This window comes from Hylobates moloch, unplaced genomic scaffold (assembly GCF_009828535.3).
Source record: "Hylobates moloch isolate HMO894 unplaced genomic scaffold, HMol_V3 SCAFFOLD_1, whole genome shotgun sequence".
NCBI lineage: Eukaryota > Metazoa > Chordata > Mammalia > Primates > Hylobatidae > Hylobates > Hylobates moloch.
Genome location: NW_026652276.1, coordinates 4413866 through 4433722, shown reverse-complemented (window position 1 = coordinate 4433722; position 19857 = coordinate 4413866). Strand labels below are relative to the sequence as shown.

General features: G+C 43.0%; 1 protein-coding gene across 2 annotated transcripts in view; it reads right to left on the bottom strand.

Moving 5' to 3' along the window:
• Positions 1 to 18729, bottom strand: part of COL6A3 (collagen type VI alpha 3 chain) — a 90202-nt gene extending 71473 nt beyond the window's left edge. The window contains exons 1-2 of one of the 2 annotated variants that reach the window (XM_058445956.1): positions 18518 to 18729; positions 127 to 247 (exon numbers count right to left, since the gene is read on the bottom strand). In XM_058445956.1, coding sequence (XP_058301939.1) covers positions 127 to 217 — 91 coding nt within the window. In that variant the 5' untranslated portion in view covers positions 218 to 247; positions 18518 to 18729. The remainder of the gene's footprint in view (positions 1 to 126; positions 248 to 18517) is intronic. The other variant, XM_032753550.2, reaches the window with a different exon arrangement.
• Positions 18730 to 19857: the final 1128 nt, after the last annotated feature.

Here is a 19857-nt window from a genome sequence, read left to right as displayed (position 1 = left end):
CCTATAATAAATGGCTTAGCTACCTTAAAAATATATGTAAGCTCTATGTCAGCACCTGATGTCTAAGGTCTAAAATCAAAGAATGATATTCCTTTTTACAAAATCAAGGACATTTCTGGCTCTTACCTGCTTGCTGCTGCTGGGCATGAGTTGTGGGAAAGCCTGAGAGAAAGAGGCAAAAGACGGCCACTAAGGGCAAGTGCCGATGTTTCCTCATTTTGAATTTGTCTAAGCACCAAATATGAACCTAAAAGAGAAAACAGGGCAAAGGGAATGATCAGTTTTTGACTCTCATTATGCAAAATCCCTCAAAATCCCATGTTTTCTACATCCTTTTTAGACTTCCAAGAGGACTTTGTATCTGATTCATTCTTTCAACCAGCAGCAAAAGGATGGATGATAAATAGTTAGATAGATGATAGAAGATAGACAGACAGATAGATAGATAGATGATAGATAGATAGATAGATAGACAAAAATAGATACAGATACATACATATGCACATATATGCATATATGGAAGGAAGGAAGGAAGGAAGGAAGGAAGGAAGGAAGGAAGGAAGGAGGGAGGAAGGAAGGAGGAGGAGGAGGAGGGGAGGGAAGGAAGGAAGGAAGGAAGGAAAGAAGGAAGGAAGGGAAAGGAAGGGAAGGAGAAGGAAAGGAAAGGAAAGGAAAGGGAAGGAAGGAAAGAAGGAAGGGAAGGAAGGAGGTAAGGAAGGAAAAAAAAAATGAAGGAAGTGAAGGAAGGGAAAGAAGTGTTGCAGGAAGTCAGGGACCCCAAATGGAGGGACCGGCTGAAGCCATGGCAGAAGAACGTGGATTGTGAAGATTTTATGGATATTTATTAGTTCCCCAAATTAATACTTTTGTAATTTCTTATGCCTGTCTTTACTGCTATCTCTAAACATAAATTGTAAAGATTTCATGGACACTTATCACTTCCCCAATCAATACTCTTGTGATTTCCTGTGCCTGTCTTTAATCTCTTAATCCTGTCAGTTGAGGAGGATGTATATCCTTCCAGGACCCTGTAATAATTGCGTTAACTACAAAAATTATACAGCATGTGTGTTGGAGCAATATGAAATGTGGGCACCCTGAAAAAAGAACAGGATAACAGCACTTGTTCAGGGAATAAGAGAGATAACCTTAAACTCTGACTGCCAGTGAGCCTGGCAGAACAGAGCCATATTTCTCTTCTTTCAAAAGCAAATGGGAGAAATATCACTGAATTCTTTTTCTCAGCATGGAACATCCCTGAGAAAGAGAATGCACACCTAGGGGTAGGTCTCTGAACTGCCCCCCCCCCGGGGCGTACCTGTCTCTTATGGTTGAGACTGCAGGGGTGATATAAACTCCAGTCTCCCATAGCGCTCCCAGGCTTATTAGGAAGAGGAAATTCCCATCTAATAAATTTTGGTCAGACCAGTTGATCTCAAAACCCTGTCTCCTAATAAGATGTTATCAATGACAATGGTGCCCAAAACTTCATTAGCAATTTTAATTTCACCTCGGTCCTGTGGTCCTGTGATCTTGCCCTGCTTCCACTTGCCTTGTGATATTCTATTACCCTGTTAAGTACTTGATGTCTGTCACCCACACCTATTTGCACACTCCCTCCCCTTTTGAAACTCCCTAAAAAAAACTTGCTGGTTTTTGTGGCTTGTGGGGCATCACGGATCCTACCAATGTGTGATGTCTCCCCTGGATGCCCAGCTTTAAAATTTCTCTCTTTTGTACTCTGTCCCTTTATTTCTCAAGCCAGCCGACGCTTAGGAAAATAGAAAAGAACCTACGTGATTATCCAGGCAGGTCCCCCGATAAGGAAGGGAAAGAAAGGAAGGAGAGAGGGAGGGAAGGAGGGAAGGAAGGAAGGATGGAAGGAAGGAAGGAGAAGAAGAGAAGAAGCAGAAGAAGAAAAAGAAGAAGAGAAGAGAAGGAAAGAAAGAAAGAAAGAGAAAGAAAAAGAAAGAAAGAGAAAGAGAAAGAAGAAAGAAAGAAAGAAAGAAAGAAAGAAAGAAAGAAAGAAAGAAAGAAAGAAAGAAAGAGGGACAGAAGGAGAGGGAGAGAGGGAGGAAGGGAGGAGGGAAGGTGGGAGGGAGGTAAAGCATAGGTGAATGAGAAGTGAATAGGCAGAGCTCTCTGTCTAAGGAGACATTAGACCTCTTCTTATTAGCAGAACATAGATCACCTGTAATGACACTGCTCACTCTCCTCTCTGGTCATTCTTAAACATAGTTCAAAGAACACAATTACATTATTAAAAAATAGGCATTCATAGTAGTTTCTCCACAATCTGAAAATATTCTCTTCCTTTTTCAAATTACTAATGAATGAAAAATTTATCCATTATGAAAGATAGTTTTGATTAAACATATAAATGAGAATTTTTGAATCTAGTGACTATTACTTTGGCCACAGCTAAAAGCTATGCAATTAAACCTTCTTTTCCTCACAAAGTGACGTAGGCAGCGATTTGGAAATAGCATATTCCTAAGCAAAGAGCAGAACGGAAATGGGTCAGGAGTAAAAGCACTCGTAGGCACAAAAGGTGTCAGATTTTGACACCCAGCTTAAGTTTGTAAGTCGTGTTTAAAAGAACCTCAGAGGAAAGCTTCAGTTTATGGAGAGAATGGGCTTTGCCCAAATTATACCAAATGCAACCCAACCACAGCAGCTGGGACCATGTCAAGCCTTGTCCATATTCTCTATTAATATTTAGCACTTTTCCTCCAAGGAAAATCTGCCATATGCCAACCTCCAATCTCACAATGGAATGAGCCCAGGGTGATTTAATTAGTAAGACTGTGAAGCCAGACCCGGAGGCTAACTGCCCTGATGCACAGTCTCCCATACCCACGTGCCTCTGGGGGCCGCACACATGATGCCCCACCAGCCAAGTTCACATTCACATGAGCTCAGTAGTGTGCATCATCAGACCTTTCCCCTGCCAACACCTTTTCTTCCTACCACAAGATTTTGTGACAGCCTCTTCACTCTCCAATCTCCAATCTAAGAGATCAGCTTGGGGGCTGGGGTCTCCCTTAAGACCCCTCCAGAGAGCTACCCTAGGTCTTTCTGTCTAGGCTGAAGTCCCCTTGCCAGGACAGCACCTTTTTTCTCCTCTCCTTGATGCGGGATTCTGGTTTCCCTTAACTTTTTCTTAGACCACAGACAGGGCTGCCCACAGGACCCTGTGCTCTGAAGGGCCCCATGCTCAGTTTGATGCTTTGATGTTGCTGTCTTGGAATTCTTAAAACATTTGAACAAGAAGCTCATTTTCATTTTGCAATGATGTGCATGTCAGTGACTCTTCTTACCCAGGTTGGCCAGGGGTTCCCCAGTTTGGAGCTCTCTGGTCAGGGGTTCCCTTTTCAGAGGTTTGGGTAACAGTGCTGGGGAATAAGGACATTGGCGACACAGGTGGGCTAGGATGTTATCAAACCGCTGTTTTGGGTGCCATGTTATCAAAAGTTATTCAGCATCTACTATGTGATAATTGCAGTTTTTCATAATTTTTCATAATGTATCTTATTTATCTTTACATTATCCTTAGAGGTAGATGCTGATCCTCATTCTCACAGGAAAAAATGGGGGTGCAGAAAATAAGTGGCCAAGGTGCACAACTATTCAAAGACACCTTGGTGCTCAATAGCACCTGCAACACTGAGGGTTCATAAGATGAGAGGATAAGAAGAGCATTTTTATTTCTCCATGAAAACCCCATGATTCCACAGCAACTTTTCAATCAAGTTCACCAGCCTGAATTTGGGCATTTTCGGAATCAGAAAAGGAGCCAGTGATGTTGGGGAAAGACAAGGTGCTTGGAATCAGATAAATCTAGATCCTGGATCCACCACACCCTACCTCAGGCAGGTGGTATACTTGCTCAAAGGCTCCGTTTCCTCCTCTGTAACACAGAACAATGATAGCTATGCCTCTCTTCCAGCCCTCTGTGAAGAACATGTGGCAGGCTGTTTGGTAAATGCCTGACGCAGAATGGATGGTAAGTGAACTCTAACTACCATTCTCCAACAACGTAGGTTTCATCAGCATTTCCCAAAGCACATTCCATGGAACACCCATTCCATTAGATGTTCTAAGGGGAAAAACAGGCGTTCCATGAGAAACGCAGTTTGGAAAGTGCTGAATACCAAGCCTCCTTCTGGAACAGTTACAATATACCTTAATGTATAGCAGTTCTGAAAAATAAAGTAAAGAAACCTGCTGTACTTGATTTAACCCAGAATTTCCCAAGCATATTTCATGGGCTATTCCTCTCCATGTCTAATTTTGCTAAGCTCTTAGTTCTCTGAAGCAGCAAACAAAGGCATCTCCACCTGCCCGGGCCTCCGCTGAGCCCAGGTCACTGGGTTTGCAAATACCTGTTCTCTCAGACTCCATTAACTGTAAGTGGGACCCATGTCCCTTGATGGTGGAGCTCACCACCTCCCTGTGACCAAGTGAGAGAATTAGAATGGGTAGATGACTGACATCTCCCCAGAGAAGCCCAGGGGAAGGACTAGACTCAATCTCATTATCAGCGTGAACTTTCATGACGCTAGTTAATATTGTCATTTTTCCTTATACTGAGTTTCAGGAAGTACTATTTGATATTGGAAATGATATAGTGTAGACTACAGTTAAATTAGAAATTCCATTTGACTTAAGAAACTGAAATACACATAATCTAGGGAGATTGAGTTATCATCATAATTTCACTGTTAGGGTTTGAAGGTTAAAAAGAAGTCTGTTTCACAGATTACAGCATGTAAAGGCATTCAGCATCAGAGTGTGAATGAAAATCAAAAACATCTTTCTGGTTATCAAGTATATGTCAGATTTTGAAATGTGACTTTTTTCATCTTATAATTCTAAAATTCCAAATGCTTCTAAATTGGTTTTATATCCCCTGCATCAGGAATAATTTGACAATTCCCTGAAGAAAGCAAGGGGAAATGAGAGCAAATCAGGCACGTGAAATTGTTTATACAAGACTTTGGAAAGACTGCCAAGACTCCATGAGATCTGTAAGAAGTGAGGAAAATAACACACCAAGAAGCTGGATAACCTAGAAAAAAATAGATATTTTCTTGAAATATATAATCCACCAAGACTCAATCATGAAGCAATAAAAAAAAGACTTAAAACTAGTATGGGGTTGAATCAGTAATCAAAAATCTTCCACACACACACACAAAAGCCCAGGACCAGATGTCTCTCCTGGAAAATTCTTCCAAACACTTAAGGAAGAATTAACACTAATGCTTCTCAAACTTTTCTCAAAAACATTAAAGAGGAAGTAACACTCCCAAACTCATTTTTATAAGGCCAATATTGAAAAGAAAAATACAGACCAATATCCCTGATGAACACTGATGCAAAAATTCTCAACAAAATACTAGCTGACCAAATCAACAGCACATTAAAAGGATTATACACTATAACCAAGTGGAATTTATTTCTAGAATGCAAGGATGTTTCAACGTATGAAAACCAATCAACGTGATACACCACATTAACAGAATGAAGGGGTGGAAAATAGCAAAGCTTGAGACCTCACACTTATAATTTCAAAGCATATTATGAAATGACAGTAATGAATCAATATGATGCTGACTTAAAGACAGACATACGAACCAATGGAACAGAATAGAGAGCCCAGAAATAAAACCTCATATATATGATCTTTGAGCTTCAATAAAGCCACTCAGTGGGGAAAGGATAGCCTCCATCGTATGAATGTTCCTCAAAAAACTGAAAACAGAATTATCATATAATTCATCTATCCCACTTTTGGGTATATCCAAAAGAAGTGAAAACGGGATCTTAAAGATATATTTGCACACCCATGTTCATTTCAGCATTATTTGTAATATCCAAAAGGTGGAAACAACTTAAAAGTCCATCAATAGATGAGATGAATAAAGAAATTAATTCATTTCAACAGTGTTTTATAGTTTTTAGTGCACAGGTTTTTTTCTTCCTTGGTTAAGTATATATATGTATATATACATATACAATGGAATTTTTTGCAATTATGAAATTGATTACAGATTTCCAAGGCCGCTTTATCACAAAGAGTCTTCCAGGACTGTGAAGCTCAGCCACACTCTGAGCATAGAGTATGGCAAAATGCCTGTCTGTATCATTGCAGGTGTATAATAAATATTTGTTAAATTCATTAACTGCTATTCCTACAGTTCTCCTAGGACTTTGCACTGTTATTACACCACTTATGCTGTAATTTTTTTTTCTTTTTTGAGACAGGGTCTCACTCTGTCACCCAGACTGGAGTGCAGTGGCAAGATCACAGCTCACTGCAGCCTCAACCTCCCAGGCCCAAGCAATCCTTCCTTCTCAGCCTCCTGAGTAAATGGGACTGTAGGCACACACCACCCCACCCAGCTAAGTTTTGTATTTTTAGTAGAGACAGGATTTTGCCATGTTGCCCAGGCTGGTCTTGAACTCCTGAGCTCAAGAGATCCTTCCACCTTAGCCTTCCTAAGTGCTGGGATTACAGGAGTGAGCCACTGTGCACGGCCTACTATATTATATTAAGTCTTATACATGCCACATACAAGGAATATTATTCAGCCTTATAAAAGAAGGAAATCCTTTTATCTACTACAACATGGATGAATCTTGAGGATATTATGCTGAGTGAAATAAGTCAGTCACTAAAAGCCAAATATATTACTTTATAATTCCATTTATGTGAAGGTATTTAAAGTAGTCAAAGTCTTAGAAAAAGAACTTAGAATGGTGTTGGCCATGGGCTTTCAGGAGGTGGGCAGTTGTAGTTACTGTTCCATAGGTATAGAGCTTCTGTTTTGCAAGATCAAAAAGTTGTAGATATTTGTTGTACCACAAGGTGCATATAGTTAACACTGCTGTACTGTACGCTTAAATATAGTCAAGATAGTATGTTTTGTTATATGGCTTTCACCACAATTAAAATAGAAATGAGGACAGGAAATATCATTTGCCAGGTTTTAAAAGCAGGTTTTAAAAGTAACTACCCCTAAAATGCAACCATCAATTTGACAGGAATGATGTAAGTTCAGCATCTCTTTTTTGAGGTGTGATAAAGAGCTACTAGGAGAAAACGGTATAACTAAACATCCTAAAGTGTGTCTACGTGCCGCTGTATTCAAATAACACAATGTTTGCCCTTACTTCTAAATAAGATTTGGAAAGAAATAAGAAAAGAATATATGTCATGCAAAATGTTAGGGTTTGGCAAAGAAGATCAGAGTCTCATGAAAGTGGGAAAGAATCTAATATGAGCATTCAGAACTGGTGCAAACATGGCTTCTGCCCTGACAAGTATCCTCTGAGCTTTGGAATCGGCTCCACCCATGGCCTGAGCTTTTGTATCTCTATCTTAACCTTCCTCTCTCCACAGGTGCCCCCATGGGCTCTGCAAGTCTTTATGGTTGTCTGTTGTGTAGCACAGGAATTCCATTTTCCCCATATAGCTAATGAAATCAGGGATGAGGATGATCTAATATTCTCAGCCTTGCCATCTGAAGATTGACAGCAAAGGAGAGTCTGTCCGGCTAATAAGTGATGTAACTTTGTCATGAATGGAGCAGCGGACTAGTGCCCAGATGGACCACTTAGCAAAGGTACAGGGAGAGCCACAGAGAGTTATTGAGGCTGCCAGTCAAGGACAGGAGCTAAGTGCGTGCAAAGGAAACCTGAAGCTCAGTCCCGTGGATTTGCCATGAAATTCCTCCTGCCTGAGGGCAGGCCCAGAGGGAGAAGCTGGAGTCCAAATCTTGTTGCCCAGCTATGAGGAAGACAGAACACAGTGTGGGCCCTAGGCCTGACCCGCCAAAAATTGGTGAGATGGAGACAGATGAAGCCATAAACAAGGGAATGAACACCAGGACCCATGTGGTTTTGGATTTCCAAAGAAAGTCAACAAAAAGTACTACCTGTGATGAAACAAATCTACCCTGTGATTCAGATTCTGAGAACTTGAAGGCATGATCTCAGCAGCTAAAATAGAACCACCTGTCAATACAGCAGTCTCTTGGAAACGTATCAACAGTGAGAAAGGAATGCTGTTCTAATGATGCTCAGGAGGCCAGTTATCAACAGAAGAGATTTTTTTCTGCAACAAAGTGACAGCAATGAGTGGTGATAATGGCAGTATTGCAAAAGCTCAGCCCGAATTTTTGCCTTGCAATGGTCACCACCTTTTGGACATGGATATATGTTAATACGATGTAGAAGAGCCGTCTCCAGTGCTTGTGCTGTGGTTTGACAATGCTCCCAAGTTTTAGCCCGGTCGCAGCACAGCAGGGCTCAGGGACCCCCGACAGGCTGGACTGCCTGTTCTCCTCCCTCCACTTAGGATGACCCTACCCCCACCGTGCCACAGCCCCAACTTTGCCCCTTCACTCTCTAGGAATCCCTCAAGCCCATGCAACCCTGGGAACCTTCCAGACTTTTCCAGCAAGCTCTACCTTTCTTCCCTACAGTCTGTTAGACCCATTCCTGAGTGTTTCTTTACATAAAAAAAAGCAATTGTAGTATCTAATTTTTTGTATGACCTCAATTAAATAATGATATACACTTTAGAATAATATAAAAGTACATTTTATATGTGCTATTCTTGATTCTTTCTATCAAGCTTGAGCGTCAATTTTTTTTTAGCAAAGATAAGCTTCCTGCTAGATTCTTTCCAAGAAAATGGCCTATTCTTTCCAAAACAACCTGTATTATTGTAATTGGTCTAGATCAATGTTTTAATACGGGATCAACAGATTCAAAGAGTCTATGATCCTCTCACAGTTGAGTGCAAAATTGCATATATGGAAGAGGGTTTTTCTGGGGATAAGGCTCCATGTTTGTATGTGATTCTAAAAGGCAGTTGTGCCACTCCTCACCCCCCAAAGTTTAAGCATCGCTGCTTCAATTAAAAATTTTAATGCAAATCTTCTGGAAGATCCAGTTCGATTACTTTAAATGTTTAATCCATGTTCAAGAGGCATGATTTTAAGTGGTATTTTTGTTTGTGAATGAGAACACAAGAGTATTATAGAGGCTCTTTGTAAAGCATTTGGCTTTGTAATCCAGGTGGAAAAAATAGGACGTGATAAGATGAGAGCTGTCCCCTCACTGTTGAGTCTGGGATGGGAAGAGCTGCAGACATCTCTGCAGGGAGCATTGACAAACAGCACAAGCGAATTATGCCTTGAGCAGGTTTTGCTAATGGTTTTCTTATCCATTCCCATACCTCACACAGTGAACGCCTTTGAATCCACTGATTCTGTCACATATAAAGCATTGAGTGGGCTCGCTCTGGAGCAATTCCAAAATTACCTTTCTCATCTTCCAGAGTGCTCAATACAATCTAAATAGTTACAAAATAAAATCCAGGAAGTCTTTCTAAGACATCACTCACTTACTTCAACCATTCTGAGTAAAATGAACTTTTAGTTCATTGAAAATCACATGTAAAGAAAGATTTTTATTTTCAAGATGTGAATCTTTAGAGGAGTAGCCCCCTCCGTGGAGATACTTCCCATTGGAACACAAAGTAATGGGATAAATACACTGTGCACAGGAATTATTTTATCCAGAATATATCCAGATATTGAGGGAAGAGGAGGGAAGGGAAGAGAAGGAAAGGAGCCCTTCCAGCTCTGAAAAGGACGGGAGATGATGCCTGTAGGACAATGCGTTATCCAGGCTCCACTGATGACTCAGAACCCATATGGTTTGACTGAGCTGAATTCCCAGGTGGGAAAAACGCCTTTGGCCCCACACACTTTCCTGGCATCATGCGGGAAGCAGGTCTTGTGGCTCGTGGGCTCCTAGCCCAGCTGTTGAATATTTGCTGATATTTTCGTTTGCAATTAACTCTCTTCTATTGTTTATCATGTCCTGGAGTCTCCATTTATAAAAAAACGAAATTCCCTGGCAGCAAATTTTGGAGAACTTTTTCATTTAGATTATTAAAAGATGTCAAACACCATCTCCCCAAATGACCACCCACCCTCTTCAACGAGGGGCAATGAGGCAGCCATTTCCCACTCATTCTCCGACACCACCCTCCCCGAGGAAGGAGAGAGGAGAGTGCTGGTAATGTTTCCTGGGCTTCTGTCTTGTGGGTGGGATTTCACGCCCTCCTCCCAACCGCCCAATGGCTAATTTCCCTCCATTTTATAGCTGAGAAGTTGAAACCCCAGCAAGGCAAAGTGATTGTTCAAAGCTACATAGATAAAAACAAGATAGAACCAGAATCCTAACCCAAGTTAGCATTTCCAAAGCTCGTGGGAAGAATCCCGGGAAACCCTAGAGGCTGTGCCAGATTTGGCCCAGATCTCAAGGAAACTCCCCACGTCTTTTGGGGAAAAAATAGACTTCCTTGGTGGTGACACACCACAGATTCTACGTCAGTAGAAGTCGGCTGCTGCTATCATTCTTTCAAATATGAAAAAAAGACTCAGAATTGGCTGCTTGAGACCCTTGGGCTGGAAGGGGTCTGTTTCTTCATCCTATATTCTATGTCCTAAAGGCAACAGATTCAATAAAAGACATTCATCACATTTTCATTCTCATCTTTCTATTTAGGATTATTCATCTTTTTGTTTACTCTGCCTCATTCTAAAAAGGATTTGAGGTGCCTTTTTCCGTTTAGTTTCTAGCCCTTCGAAATTTAAAAGGATACCTTTCATTACAAAGGTTGCCCTATATGGCCCTTCAACCTGAAATCATATTCAATCATATTCCAATGAATATGATTTCCCAAGCTATTTTGCAGTTCTGTAAATTAGTTTTCATTTAGCCTATTCAAAACCTTTTTCATTTTCCTTGTCTGGAAATCTTTTTTAAGAAAGAGACACGCACACATGCACACAAGGAAATAATTTTAAAACAAAGACTCAAATAAATCCAGAGCTCCCATTTTGAAGTCATTTATTTGGTTTTCTCCAAGCACTGCTTTTTAAAATCAGCCTGTCCCTCCTATCAAGTTCTGAGACTTCTGTTAGTTCCTAATTGTCCTGTTTAAAATGGGAGCAGCGGAAATAGTCAAAGACCACAGTGGGAGAGCCGTGCACACTGACTGTGAAATAAAAAGTCAAATTTCAGTAAATTTAAGGCACTCATCCACCCTTGCCTTTGCCACGCCCGTTCCTAGACTGCAAGAAGGAGCACCCCATTTCTTTCTTTTTCTCACTCTTTATCTCTCTTTTTGCCTGAACCCCGGGAAAGGAGTCCCCATTCTTTTCCTCAGGGAGGAAGCTAAGAAAGGATTTATTAAGTCCTGCAGTTTGGGTAGGAGGAGAGTGGGATTTAATATGCTCTTGCTGTTTGAAAGACCCAGAGGAGAATCCTGAAAACTAAATGTTTTGGAACAGCTCCAAGAAACCTCCAAAGAAATACAGCAAATTTTGGTTTTTTACTGTTTATTTAACAACTTGGATTTCATATTTCTTTTTTCTTTTTTCTTTTCTTTTTTTTTTTTTTTGAGACAGGGTATAGCTCTGTTGTCCAGGTTGGAATGCAGTGGCATGATCAGAGCTTACTGCAGCCTCACCTTCCTGAGATCAAGCAATCCTCCCACCTCAGCCTCCCAAGTAACTAGGACTACAGGTGTGTGCCACCACGCCTGGCTAATTTTTTTTGAATTTTGGTAGAGACAAGATCTCCCTATATTGCCCAGGCTGGTCTCAAACTCTTGGGCCCAAGGGATCCTCCTGCCCTGGCCTCCCAAAGTGCTGGGATTACAGGCATGAGCCACTACACCTGGCCTTCGAATTTCTATTTTATGAAAATACTCTAGAACAATAATCTGTTTGACTCAAACGGAATATGTATCCTGTGATAGCAACATTTTAAAACTCTTCTCATCAGGCAGGGTAACTAGACCTCCTTTGTCACTTACTGGGGTCCTTTGTCACTTACTGGGGTCCTTGTTAGACATGGAGTAGCCAATTCAAGATCTTCAGCTCTTCCTGGTAAAATCTAACAAAGGAACACCTGTTCTGCAACTCGTGGATTCTAACAAAGCAATGCAGAAAGAGAGGGCCTGGACATCCTCTAGCAATGCCCCCGCTCTGTGAATGAGAGTGCCTGTAAGAACACGCCGACCTCCGGCCAGGCTTAGGCCAAGCTCCCCAGTGATGGATCTCCTTCCCATTACAAAGGCAATTAAGAAACTCCAGATTAATTGCCCAGATATTTGAAAAAAAATACTCTAAAACATATTCCTAGCATTGAAGATAATAACCATGAAGCAGAAAGTTCCATATCTGGTGTGATTTGAAAAGCTAGACACCACCATGCAAATGTAAAACACATTCCACATTCTGAAATATACGGCAGCCAGACGAGACTTTGTCTGCACTTATACTGCTAATTATAAACATCAGGCAGAGACTAGTTCCATTTCAACGTTAAAGAAGGTGCATTAGAAAATGCTTCAACAAATATTGCACAAATGCCCACTCCATTCCAACTCCCTGCCACATGACACTGCTGGATCCGAATCGGAGCTTGGCACTTATTCCTGTCTTTTCCTTCTTGGCAATGAACTAGGGTGCTACTGACCTTTCCAAAACTGTGGTGTTCCATTGTAAATGATTAAAGTGGCTGAAAGGTGCTCTCATTGTAAAAAGGAAAGTTAGATATTTTGTGTTTTCCAGTCTAATTCATAATCAGGTAGAGAAGATAAAATTATTCTTGAAAATAGAAACCTTTTCAAAAATCAAGTTGGAGCATCTGATAAAATATCATCCATGCTGGATTTATTGCGATAACCTGGGAACTTCTACTTCCTTACTGCCTCTGTCAGCAGTGGTCAGCCAATCTCTCCCAGCCTCCCTTTTGAGTAAAAGGAGGCTCCTTGCCTGTTGCTCAAACAGGCCATAGTCCTGCAACTGCTGTCTCCCATCTGTTGCCCTGGGCTCTGATGAGTGATGGGTTTTCTGCAGCCCCAATTAGAAACAGAGCACCCTGGTGCACCGCCGGGCCAGCTGTGGGTTTAGCTGAGTTGGCGCTAACTCTGGGTACAGGCCCTGGGCTGCTGAATCAACTAATGAAGATTCCAGAAGTGAAAAACCAGTTTCCTGGAATGGTTTCCCTTGAGATCTGAGTCAACTCCAGCTGCTGTTCAATTTTTAATTTTGAAATTAAACCGAGCCATGAGCTCTTCCTTCCAATGGCCAATTCCTGCTGCTCCGGGTTCCTGAAAATCTAATGTATAGCACACACAGGGGGTTTCACAGAAACATTTCCCATTGTACTTTTCCCTGGCCACTCGCAATTCTCAAATGTTTCTCTGTATTTCATGAGTTTAAACTTCAGGAGAACAGTAGGATCATACTATGCTAAATGCAGCCAGACCCCTACAAGACTAACAATTTGCCTTTGGGAGAGGGTTTGGCAGAACTTTTCGTATTTGTTTTTTTCTTCTCTCCTTTTTCCTTCCAGATTTTTTTAAACAGTTACTCCTCTGCTGAATCAACTTAAAAAAGGCTACTCCAAGGCAGACTGGGAATGGGAAGAGTAACTTTCTCCACATGACACCCTAAAATACACTCTTAAAGGCTTGTCCCCCTTGAAATGTCCACATTCCAAGATGTCTGCATATTGGAAACATCAGACACTTCTGCTACTAGCTCTGTGGCCCTGTCACCGGGCATACCCCTCTGAGCTCTCTTTCTTCATCTGAAGCATAAAGGGCTTGGAGAAACCATCCACCAAGGTAGTAGTTTTTCTGATATTTCAATTAGCCAAGCAGAAATGATATGTTTGCCAACCAGAAGAGAGGGGGCTATGTCTTAGTCATTTTTTTTATATTCCCCAAGAATGTATTCTCTTTTTTAAATTTTTTTATTTTCATTTTATTATTATTATACTTTAAGTTTTAGGGTACATGTGCACAACGTGCAGATTTGTTACATATGTATACATGTGCCATGTTGGTGTGCTGGACCCATCAACTCGTCATTTAGCATTAGGTATATCTCCCCTCCCTGAACCTCAACGCTCAAGGCGGTGATGCACAACAGGTCTTGTTAAACTTAAGTAAACATGAGAACACAAAGACCAACCAAAGGGTTAGGTTTTTGTTTTTTTGGGTTTTTTTGCTCTGAGCTAGAATTCTCTCCCTCAGGGTCTTAATGCTGGTTATCTCAAGCTAACAGACATAAATCTGAGAGTCAGTAATATATATTGGTATTAATAAATATTTAAGATGAGACATTCATAATTATAGCTTGTGTGAATTTTTAAAAGTATGTTAAAATCCATTGTCCATTAGGGGAAAGTATCAAAGGACATGTCATGAACACCCTTGCAGTTCTAAAATCCGGTAATTCTACAGGGATACACAATGGCATGAATATGCAAACTGACTTTGGTTCTCAAGCACCCGACTGTTCATTTAAACCTCTGTAATTAGATATGGGTAAAATGCTTCCTATAAAATGTCTTATTTGCTGAATGCCCTTGTAATGCAATTGTTTGGGAACAAAGATGCCTCCTTTGATGGCACAATTTCATCTCAATACACTTGCACCTGAGCAGAGAAGAAAAACAAAGCTCTAACGTATGTCCACTTCAGTTATTATGAACAGCCACAATAAATACAATAATGATAATCATGTATTGAAATATCAGTCCTAAAGTTGCCCGCAAGCTCACTGAGATGGTCATCACTGAGTCACTGCAAACCCTGAAACCCCACCCTGGGAGACTCCAGGCACCACTTCAGAGATTTTTCTGAAGCTTGCAGAGATACACCTCCCTCTAGAGGAAGGAAAGCCAAACTGCCTTTTCACAAACAGACCAGGATGAACGTGCTAACTCAAAATTTCTTTTTCTTTTCTTTTTTTTTCTTTTCTTTTCTTTTTTTTTTTCTGAGACAGGGTCTTGTTCTGTCACCCAGGCTCTGAAGTGCAGTGGCATAGTCACGGCTCACTGCAGCCTCAACCTCCCAGTCCCAAGTGATCCTCCCATCTCAGCCTCGTAGCTGAGATTACAGGCGCATGCCACCATGCCTGGCTAATTTTTTAAAATGCTTTCATAGAGACAAGGTCTCCCTGTGTTGCCCAGGCTTGTCTCAAACTCCTGGGCTCAAGCGATCTGCCCACCTCAGCCTCCCAAAGTGCTGGGATTACAGAGATGAGCCACAGTGCCCAGCCCTCAAAATTTCATCTCTTTCCCAAAATGGACTATAAGACCAGAATGTATTAAAAATTATATTTTTCAAAACTAACAAAGTGAATTGTTGAAGGGAATATCTCTGCAAAATCAGGACCTGCAGAATACTCCCTGAAAATAAGACATTCATGACCACACATTAGAGGGGGCAAGCAACATCTTTTATTTAAAGAGTAGGACTGTCCTTTCTTTGCACTGAATTTTTACACTGAATTCCACTGAAGTTTTACAGTGGAAACAGAGAAGCCATATCTGGAAATGGAAGAATGAAGATAACCATTCTTGTCTAGTTCATGGCTGTCTGAATTAGCAGGAAACTTTAAAGCTCCCCTGCTTTAAAATTTGGATGGTTTGCAGCTTTCATTTCCTTAGCTAGAGCTAATAGAATTTTCTTTAAATGTCAGGTCCCTCCTCAAATCGTCAGCTATTTATGTAGCAGTGATGTGTTTTTTACTGCCTGCTTGCTGCAGCCAGGACACCGTGAAAAGTTTGCTCCCGTAAGTCAGGGTGGAAAAGCTGCCTGGTACACAACGTCCCCACCAGATGGAAACCGCCTGCGATTCTTCCCTCAAGAGATACCAGATTTTCAGCTTCTTCCAAAAAGAGCAGTGACAAAACTGAACTTTCAAATAAAAGTTTTTGCTAAAGCTGTTACCGCGCCTGCAAGGAAGTGTCACGCAATAGTATTCACGACTTGGCGGTGAATTTTAAATCCTAAACATGGAATTTCACATATAAGTGGGAGGTGATATCAACCGCTGGTGAAGACTACACTTGATCCAGTTGTCTAAACACTGAGCAAGGAAACAAATGAAGCCTCCTTGCTGGCAAAAAGTCACTGCCAGCTTCCAAAGCTTCCAAAGAAGGCGGTCTTGTTTCAAGCCGGCTTTAGGCATCCACGTCTATGGGTTCCGTTCCTGAAACTAAGGTCAGGATGAGCAGCCTCATTGGAACCACAAATCAACAATCGACTGAAGAGAGGAGCTTCTTCCTACTTTCTCATCGGGGACGTATTAAGTTCTAGGATAGGAAATCACAAAAGGCACTTATGATAAAGTCAGTGCAATTTGCTGAGTCCTGAACGCTTTAGAAATAAAATGAAGTGTGAAGTAAAGACAATTTTTCAGAAAGGTGCCTACCTTGTATCAAAAATATCATTCAGACCCCAGGTTTGGACATTTGCCACACGTCCCCTCACCTGTGGGCCACAATCATGGTGGGGTGGAACACGTGCCCTGCCAAGCAGGGGGAGAGCGGGGCCAAGGGCTAACATTCTAGAGGCTTCCCCAGCCACCTCCCAGAAAGGTGCTGTGGCCACACCCTCCAGTGCCTGGATAGGAAAAGCCAGGACAGCCTCAATTCACCCCAACGTGGAATTCCTTCCCAAGCCCTCCCCTCCACTCAGTGTCTGTTTCCTGGCTTCTCTCAACCATGAGTGAGGAAAGGAGAGAACTAAACCTCTGGGTAGCAAGAAACCCCCTAAACAAAGAAGTCCAGACAGGCAGCCCTTCCTAGATCCTGATCTTTGTAAAAGCCCCGCTTCCCCACCCCAGGCTTTCATCCTCAGCTACAAGCCCACTTCAGAAAGAAGAGCATTCAAATCCCCTCCTTCAGGCCCTCCACCCCCAGGAGGTGGCCTGAGCAGGGCGGCCAGCCCCGGTATTCCGGTCACAGAGCCGATGCCCCCGCCCCACAGTCCACCTCCCTTCTTTCTCGGTTCATTGGTAGAGTCTTAGTGAGCCCGAAGCAGTTTTCCCAACTAGATGTGAGTTATTTGGGATCCTCCGTCGCTGGCTCGTCTGCTCTCCTGCAATGGGGAAGGATTTTACTGCCATCTCAGACACTCGCTCCCTGACCTGGGCAAGGAATTCGGCATCTCAGAGCCCCTGGTTGCTCATTTTGAAAACCAGGAAACGACTACATCAGCGGCTTCTGACCAAAAATCTCTTCCATTATCTTTAGCCCAACAAAAACCTCCGAAGTCCCAGTAATGTCATCAACGGCCACCCACTCAGTTTTCAATATAGTTTTGCTTAGGTGCAATGTAACTTCGATTTTAAAGCCATTTCGGTTCAGTTTTTTACAGTGGTAAGAATGGGACCCTGGGGAGCTGGGGTATCCCAGGTTGAGCATCCACCATCCCCGTGAGCTCTGAGCACCCTGCAGCTCTAGCACCCTGTGGTCCTCATCGGGGTGAGCTGTATGCGGGGAGAGAAGCCGATCAGCCGGGGCCACAGCCCTGACTCCCCATCCGGCACAGCACACTCCCCTGCGCTCAGGGGGGTTGCTCCTGGGATCTGCACCGGCCTCGAAACTGGCTCCTGGGGCTTCCTGTGGAAGCAGATTTTTCTTCAACCACTCCCTAGTCCCTCCCAGTGACCCCACCCATACTTCAATCCCCATTCATTATCTAACATAATAGGCCCCTTGAAACAGGTTCCCCAAACAGGCTGGCCACTGTCAGTGAACGTGTTCCATCCTCAGCAAGAGAGGACCCGAGCCCCACCCTGCATCCTCCGGGCCAGGGAACAGCCCTCGGGGCCTCCCAGCTTGGCACTGGCCTCACCTCTCTGCAGCATGGGCTGGCCCCAGCAGGGCCCGGTGGACCTGCCTTAGACATTCAGCATGCCGCCCAAATGCCCAATTCCTTCTTCTCCTCTGACCCCTGCAACTCCTTTAAGCAACCCCAAGGGACAAAGTCTCCAACAGAGACTTCAGGTTCCTGAAAAGACGAAAGCTTGATGGCAATGACTGAGCGACCCTTTACTTGGCCCTGATCCTGGGCACCAGAGTTACTCCAATCTCGTGAAAGCAGCAAATGTGCTCCACCAGCACCTTCCCATGGGCGGCCCTGGGCAGAAAACCCACGCAGGTTGTTGCACCCTGACCTAGTGTCACCACCCAGAGAGCTCAGAGAACATCTCCCAGCGGAGGCTCGGCAGGGAGCTATTCTAGTCTCAGCAAAGACGCTTCTGCAAACAAAGTGGATCCCGGATGGGTTTTAGAAGGCGGCGGTAACTTAAATAAATCATGGGCTGAAACACGCTGCCGCCCGGAATGCACAGGGCGCGTGTAGCAGCCACAGACACGCGGTGGAAAAGTGCTCACGCTCTTAGGCAACCATGACCTTAACCAAGTTAAGGAAATCCCATTGCCACAAAGTGAGAAAGAAAAATCAGCGGAATCTTCCAGAGAACTAAAACATGTACAGAAAACTGGCGAACAGCACGAGCATAAGAGCCACTAACACTACCTAGAAAGGATCCCTTCAGGTTGAGAGCATTTCCTTCTAGCTCCAAACCTGGAAAAACAGAAGAGAAATCACACTCACCCCTGAGCAAACCTGAAGGCGTGTGTCCCTGGGCGCCTCGATTCAATTAGGTTTGAATAGGATGCATACTTTTCCCACTCACTGCTTCTCTTTCTCTTTTTGCAGCCTTTCTCCACCAAAAAAGTGGAGACTCAGAGCTGCGGAGGAAAACTCTTGCAGTCCTTGCAGGAGGCTGGAGCCCAGGAGAACTGAACAGCCTTTGGTGGAAGACTGAGCTCCAAACTGGACTGGGGCCAGGGATACCAGTCAGGGCTTCCTCCAGCTCCTCCTCCTCCTCCTCCCTCCCCGACCCCTCCTCTCCCCCTCCTCACTGCAGAACTGACCCAAAACTGTAAATGAAACCAGACTCCTCCACTCTGTTTCTTCTGGCCCCCGCTCAGGCTGATGTCACCCTCTGAATTCTGTCTTCACCCTACAAGCGTTTAGCTGGACTCCTGCAAGCCCCAACTCTTAAAAAAAAAGATTGACCACTCCTACTCGTCACCTTTTGGGCTGGGCCCTTGGCGTCAAAAAGAATAAATTTTGGAATTTCTTCGTGGGTATCCATGGTTTTCCTGAAATGTTTTCCAACACCATCTGAAAGGAAAACAGGAAATGCAGTCCCCCCTTACCCTCACCACACCCTCCCATTTCTTCTTGAAGTTTCTGAATTGAGACTTCTACTAATAACCTCCCCCTTCAAATAGAAAAACCAGCAATTAAAATCGCCTTGGTTTTCTGTTAACCAAAGCTCTGTTCACCAGTGAAAAGGCAAAAAAAAAGAGGCCACATTTCTTTTAATTTCTATATCTAATGATTCTGATTGTGGCACTTATAGGCCCATTCTAGGCACAGACAGGGGTAATGAAAATGGTTAACTTGCCAAAGATTCGGGAAAATTCTTGAGTAAGAACTTCAGTTTCTAGAAAGCTTTGCACATTTCAAAACACTTCAATATACATTCTCTCCTTTATCACAAACATCAACACCCTAAGCCCTTTTAAATAGAAAGATGTCTTTTTTTTATTAGGTGAAATTGTGGTCCCATTTTATAGATGAAAGAAACAGGCTGGGCACGGTGACTTATGCCTGTAATCCCAGCACTTTGGGAGGCTGAGGCAGGCAGATCACAAGGTCAGGAGTTGGAGACCAGCCTGGCCAACATGGTGAAACCCCGTCTCTACTAAAAGTATATAGCCAGGCGTGGTGGCAGGTGCTTGTAGTCCCAGCTATTTGGGAGGCTGAGGCAGGATAATCGCTTGAACCCAGAAGGCAGAGGTTGCAGTGAGCCAAGATGGCACCACTACACTCCAGCCTGGGCAACAGAGTGAGAGTCCAAAAAAGAGAGAAACGAAAGAAAG